Source organism: Parus major, chromosome 6, assembly GCF_001522545.3.
Source record: "Parus major isolate Abel chromosome 6, Parus_major1.1, whole genome shotgun sequence".
Classification (NCBI taxonomy): Eukaryota; Metazoa; Chordata; class Aves; order Passeriformes; family Paridae; genus Parus; species Parus major.
This window is the reverse complement of record NC_031775.1, coordinates 15739898-15745749: the sequence shown is the minus strand read 5'-3', so window position 1 is coordinate 15745749 and position 5852 is coordinate 15739898. Positions and strand designations below refer to the sequence as shown.

Genomic DNA, 5852 nt, shown 5'->3' with positions numbered 1-5852 from the left:
CAGAGAAAATAAGGTATTTCTAGGTTTGTCTTACTTTAACAGGCTTCTCCAGCAAGCACTCATAATATAGGCAAGGTTTTAGATCAATTTTGTAAACAGATCCCCGAAATTATGTTGTGACACTTTTCCACCGTTAGGACAAGCAATGCACAGGTCTGCTGTTTTCAAGTGCCACTGTCAGTACAGGATAGGTAAATTCCTCTTTATTATTATTATTTTTTTACCCTAGATTACTGTGGTCGTCCCAGGCTCCTGAGGAGAGCTCTCAGAGTGGTGTGGCAGGCACCCATGTTTCTAAGCCATGCACTCCCCACTGAATGGGAGCAGAACTGGGTGCCTCCCAGGGTCACTGGCACCCCAGGGGCCTGCCTGGAGAGCCGAGCAGACCAGGGCTGGCGCTCGCTGAGGTGGCTGGGCCTGGGCATGGAGATGCCAGCGTGCTGACCACACCCTGCCCAGGGAGGTGTCGGGCAGCCCCTCACTGCCGCCCCACGCACTGCGGCCTCGCCTTTGTGTGAGCTCCGCCGTGTTTACTCTCCCACTTCCTTGTTCCAGTCCAGTGTGAGGGCCATAAACCGCCCGGCTGCCACGGCTGAGCCCTTGGTAGCAGGGGCAGGAGGAAGAGGAGGGAGGGGGATGGCGGTCATCCCCTGGCTCTGTGCTGGGAGGGTACCCCACGTGCCGCCGTGGTGGTTGGGAGCGCAGCCCTTCCTCTAGGGCTGGTGCCACCATCCACGGTGGGTCTCTCATGCCCACTGGCCACCCTCATGCCGGTGTCCAGGGGCACACCAGGAGAGAACAGGACCTATTTCCCCTTCTTCTCGGACTTCAGGGGCCACAATGTGACGGCCCTGCGCATCGGCGAGTCATCTGCCCTGGCCTTCATCTTCCTGCTGTCGTTGGCGGGAAACATCTGGGGCATCTGCCTGCTGGTGAGGCGGCACCGCCGGCTCTGCGCCGCCAACTGCCTCGTCCTCAACCTCTTCTGCGCCGACCTGCTCTTCATCACCGCCATGCCCATCATCGCCGTCGTGCGCTGGACCGAGTCCTGGCTGCTGGGCAACGTCGTCTGCCACCTGCTCTTCTATGTGGTGAGCCTGAGCGGCACCGTCATCATCCTCTCCCTGACGGCCGTCAGTCTGGAGCGCGTCGTCAGCATCGCCCGGCTGCGCCACGCCGCCTTCCGCCGCCGCAAGGTGCTGGCCGCCGCCTTGCTCCTCATCTGGGGCTTCGCCGCCCTCGCCACCCTCCCGCTCTGCTGCTTCTTCACCGTGGTGCAGCTGCCCGCCCCCGCCGGCCAGGTAAGGCTCGTCCGGCTCTGCCGCGGCGGGGGCACAGCGGGCAGCGAGGAGATCGCTGGCAGGGCGGGCAGCGCTCTGTGTGCCGGGCAGGTGCCAGGCTGTGCCTCAGGAGCCCCCGGCCCGCTCTCCCGGCACAGGAGATCGCTGGCAGGGCGGGCAGCGCTCTGTCTGCGGGGCAGGGCCAGGCTGTGCCTCAGGAGCCCCCGGCCCGCTCTCCCGGCACAGGAGATCGCTGGCAGGGCGGGCAGCGCTCTGTCTGCCGGGCAGGTGCCAGGCTGTGCCTCAGGAGCCCCCGGCCCGCTCTCCCGGCACACAGTCCCGTCAGATGGGAAACCCGCACCGGCTGGCATCCTCTTTGTGTTCCTCAGTGCGGGTCAGAGATCCCCTTTCCAGCTCACTTCCCCTTACCGAGGGATCAGCATCCTGGGAGAGCTGCCCTGCACCCGCAGCCCCCTCTGTGACTGTATGTAGATTTTTCTGCCCAATGTTTTGAAATGCTTTCAAAAGTGCACCCGAAGTGACACTTGAAAAAATAATTAAGTTTGGGGTCTGTAAGTTTCAATTTTAAAGCTGTCATTACCATTTGATATTAAATTAATGGGTGTATTCCAGTTGTGGACATACCTATTTGTAATTGTATGGGCTATTAAAACCATCAAGTAATATATTACTGGACTGCTTTGGCTAAGTAGAAAGTTTTCACAGTCTTGGTTTAGCCATTTTTTTTCCATAAGCATAGAGGGAGATAAGGACAATGCTGTACTGAAAATAATGGTACAATATTACTTTTCTTCTTCATTTTTTGCAAATAGGACATTCAAATTTGCACCCTGGATTGGCCCAGCACTGCAGGAGAAACAGTCTGGGATATGACCTTTGCCATTGTTTTCTTTCTGATACCAGGATTCATCATTGTCATCAGTTACTCAAAAATCTTACAGGTATATTTTTCCTTTAAATTTTGTTGTAAAACAAAGGGAAGTAAACAGTAAACTCACTAGTCATCAGCATATTGTCACTGAATACAAATACATGTAAAGGGAACAAACATCACTTGTTCATTATAATATGTGATATAAAATGAAGCATTTCAATCTGCACATAACAGCCTATACATTTCAATTAAGAACATGCTTCAACAGCACATTACCACAGACTCAACACATGGTTTGTCTTCTTATAGATAGTATTAAATACACTTCTTCATTTATGTACTGTTCATATTTAAAGACTGTCAGTCTCCTAAATGCTGAAAGAGTCAAGCATTTGAAATAACTAAAACTAGGTTTTGCTTTTCTTGAACCTAAACTCTAGTCATAAGGGATTTGTAAGAAAGCAAAAAAAGGCAGGATTAGAAAAAAAAATAAAAATCTACTTTTTGATCTGTTTGCTTTCTGCATGTGTCTTTAGTACACAGATCTCATTAAATTATAGTTAATCCTCCACAACTTCAAATATTGTAAATAAAACCTGTACATTAAACACTCTGCTTCCACTTTCTTTCTAAGTGGATGATGTTTAACATATATGAAATATAAAACAAGCTACCCAGCACCATAGAGTTTTAATCTATAGTCGAGCAAGCATTATATTAGCATCTAAATTCCTTTTAAACTATCCAAAACCAGAGTGAAAAAAATCTAGAAACCTTCAAATCAAGCACTTCAAACTAGTCACTGCAATGCCTAGTTTTTATCAATCTCCCACAAGATCCTTGATTCCTTTATTGGACAATTAAACTTCTCATAGTATGTATTAGGATATTATAGGTTTTGGAAAGGAACCTCAGCATACATGGATTATTGAGCAAGGAGCTAATTGATGAAATGCTGAGCACCAAGGGGCTGTGGATGCACATGCCAGAGCTGGATGTAGGTATAAAACGAACCTGGGACCTAGAATCTGGTCTCCACACATCCTTGCCTATTGATCAAACTTAAACTTGTAGTAAAAGTCATCAGCCTGTAGCTTCTGTACTGTCTATCAGCTCACTATAACCTTGAGGCAAATGCATTAGGTGAACCTCTTCTAGCGAAGTAAAGCACTTGCAACCACATATTGCTATAGACAGAGTGTAGAGCAACTTAGTGGAGAGTATGAGTCCTTTGAAAGAACTGCAAAATACTACAGGCCAAGGAAAGCCACAGTTCTTGGTCAGAGGCCAGGACAGGAATGCTGTTTGTCATGTCCTTGCAGACTCCAGATTACAGGAAAATTTATAAAACAAAATGGCACATAGGGAGCTAGAAACCAAAAGCAGTGTTTGGAATACTGGATTACAAGACATCCCTGTGCTGCCCTGCTCCATTTTATTTTCTAACTTGTTAACAGAGATGCAAAACTACATTACCATTTCCCCTGAAATTAAGAAGGCTTGAGGCCCATAGCAGGATATAATTGAACCTTCTCTCTCTCCAGGAAGCAACCAGAACTGAACTGGAGAATATATCCATCCCTGAGTCATACCCAAGAGCAAACTCACTCTAACTTTGTGAGAATGCTCCATTATGCCAGTGCACACATAGCATGATTCTCAGTATTGCTGGAAGCAGTGACAAGCATTCACGTATTCATCTTAAAACATTGATGATGATGAGGATGATGAGGATGATAATGACTGACTACAGATACAAGACCTGAAATTTTTTAACAATATACACTACTACAAATGTATTTCACAATTTAGTCTGAAACTGAGTATTATTTTTACATAACACTTCCCAGAACCCTGGCAAAATTATAGATTACAATGATCTGTAATTTATTTAGTTTTCAATTGTTCTGCCTCTCAGGCAAGACTTTGTCAGAGGCTAGAGCTAGGGAAGATCTCTGTGTTCTGAAAGTGACATGCTTTTCTATCTGTATCTGACTTCCAAGTTCCTGTTTGTCTAAGTGTGGTCCAGATGCTCAGGATAGGTATCTATACTGGGCAGACCAGAAAGGAATCTACAATGTACCACTGCCACCCCATTTCTCTTGAACACTTTCTTAAGATGCAGTTGTCTCATATTTACCACAGTCCTGGTGATTCTTAGTTCTAGGCTGTGCAGCTCCTGCAGGAAAGACAGAAGGTTAAATACCTTCACAGGACAGATAAAAATTTATCTGATGAGGACATTCAGTAGCAGGTTTGAAAAGTGCACACAACCCAGTTTTCCTACTTTTATGTTAGAAGTGGATATTAGTGCTTTGCATTTTGTGAAACCTTCATTCTTACTAAGATAGGTTAGAATGTCTCTGAGAACAGCTCTGTTTGGACTGTTAGGAGGAGTTAACCCAGTTTCTGGATTCCGGATGGTACAGCAGAAGATCATCAAGCTGGAATAGTTTTATATGCTCAGGACATCAGGATTCTCTGGTCCTTTTAAATCAGGGAAGCAGTGATACTGTCCCCTTCTCAGTCTCAGATGCTGCTAAGAAACCCATTTTTGATTTACGAGTTTTGATTTATACACCAACATTCTATTGAAATACCGAGAAGATGTCTAGATTCTAACTGGGTATTTATCTCTGACAAATTCAGAAAACTGCAAACAGAATGACGAATTACTGTTTCTCTATCTAAACGTTTTATCCTTATCTGTACCAGGAAGTTAAAAGGTGTTGCTAGTACTAGAGTTATTCTTCCTGTAGTTTCCACTAAAGGGAAAAGCAGCAGAAGTCTTACATTTTGACTTTCCTGTGTAGACAGCTAATTGATCAAGGCTTTTGAAAATGTTTGAAAACATCCCTTCTTTATGCATGCAGGGGATAAAGTGGCATCTCAGTTATTTAGCACAAATCTTTCTTTGCTAGATATTTAAATTTTATTTTATTTGCATCAGATGTATGAATGTAACAAACTTTATTTTGCCATGCCAACTTCAGGGAAGACAGAGATATAGAGCAGGGGATTTAGTTTTCTGCAAGCTACTGGGTTCAATATTCTGCCTAATGACAGATGATGCACACCCATGAATACTAGGTTTCCAAGCTACCCATAGTCTAGTTTATTACATCAGAGAGTACTTTTACAAGACACAGATTTTTATAGTGACTGTAAGGGTCTGTAAGATTTCATGTTCATTCATAGAAAGCAATTGTGATTACTGTCTGAAAAGCTAAGTGTGTCACAAAACAATGCAGTCTCATTCACATTTAAAATTATTTATTGTAATAAATTCATGCTCCTTCTAATACCTACCTTATAATATCAGCATGGCTGTAAGAGAATTGGATCACACTCCCTCTTGAGCATCAACAGGTTTGTTAACTATGTTCCAGTTTGCATTTGTGAAGAAAATCAATGGGTTTCTTTAGATAGAACAAATGAGGTCATAATTTGAATTTAATGGGATTTCATGAGTAATTAGAACTGTTTTATGCTGAAAAGTATTTGTGACTGGTAGAGAGCCATGGAAAGAACAACGCTTTGCCAGAACTTGAGATGAGTTCACAGCTGAGAGGAAAAAGAATTGCTAGTGAACTGGAAACATTTGAAATGGAACCATTGACAAAAAGTACAAATGAATTCTGCAATGCATTTTTTTGTAGTCGCTTTTCAAAAGAAAA

At 44.5% G+C, this 5852-nt stretch overlaps 1 protein-coding gene across 1 annotated transcript; it reads left to right on the top strand.

Moving 5' to 3' along the window:
• Positions 1–509: 509 nt before the first annotated feature.
• Positions 510–2688, top strand: FFAR4 (free fatty acid receptor 4). Its single transcript, XM_033515837.1, has 2 exons — positions 510–1301; positions 2114–2688. The coding sequence occupies exons 1-2, from the start codon at positions 768–770 to the stop codon at positions 2291–2293; spliced, it is 714 nt and encodes a 237-aa protein (XP_033371728.1). The 5' UTR covers positions 510–767; the 3' UTR covers positions 2294–2688.
• Positions 2689–5852: the final 3164 nt, after the last annotated feature.

Excerpts from the sequence above, each read along its gene's own strand:
- FFAR4 (XM_033515837.1), top strand. The coding sequence starts at position 768 with ATGCCGGTGTCCAGGGGCACACCAGGAGAGAACAGGACCTATTTCCCC. Across the intron at positions 1,302-2,113 it reads TGCCCGCCCCCGCCGGCCAG|GACATTCAAATTTGCACCCT; the intron begins GTAAGGCTCGTC and ends TTTTGCAAATAG.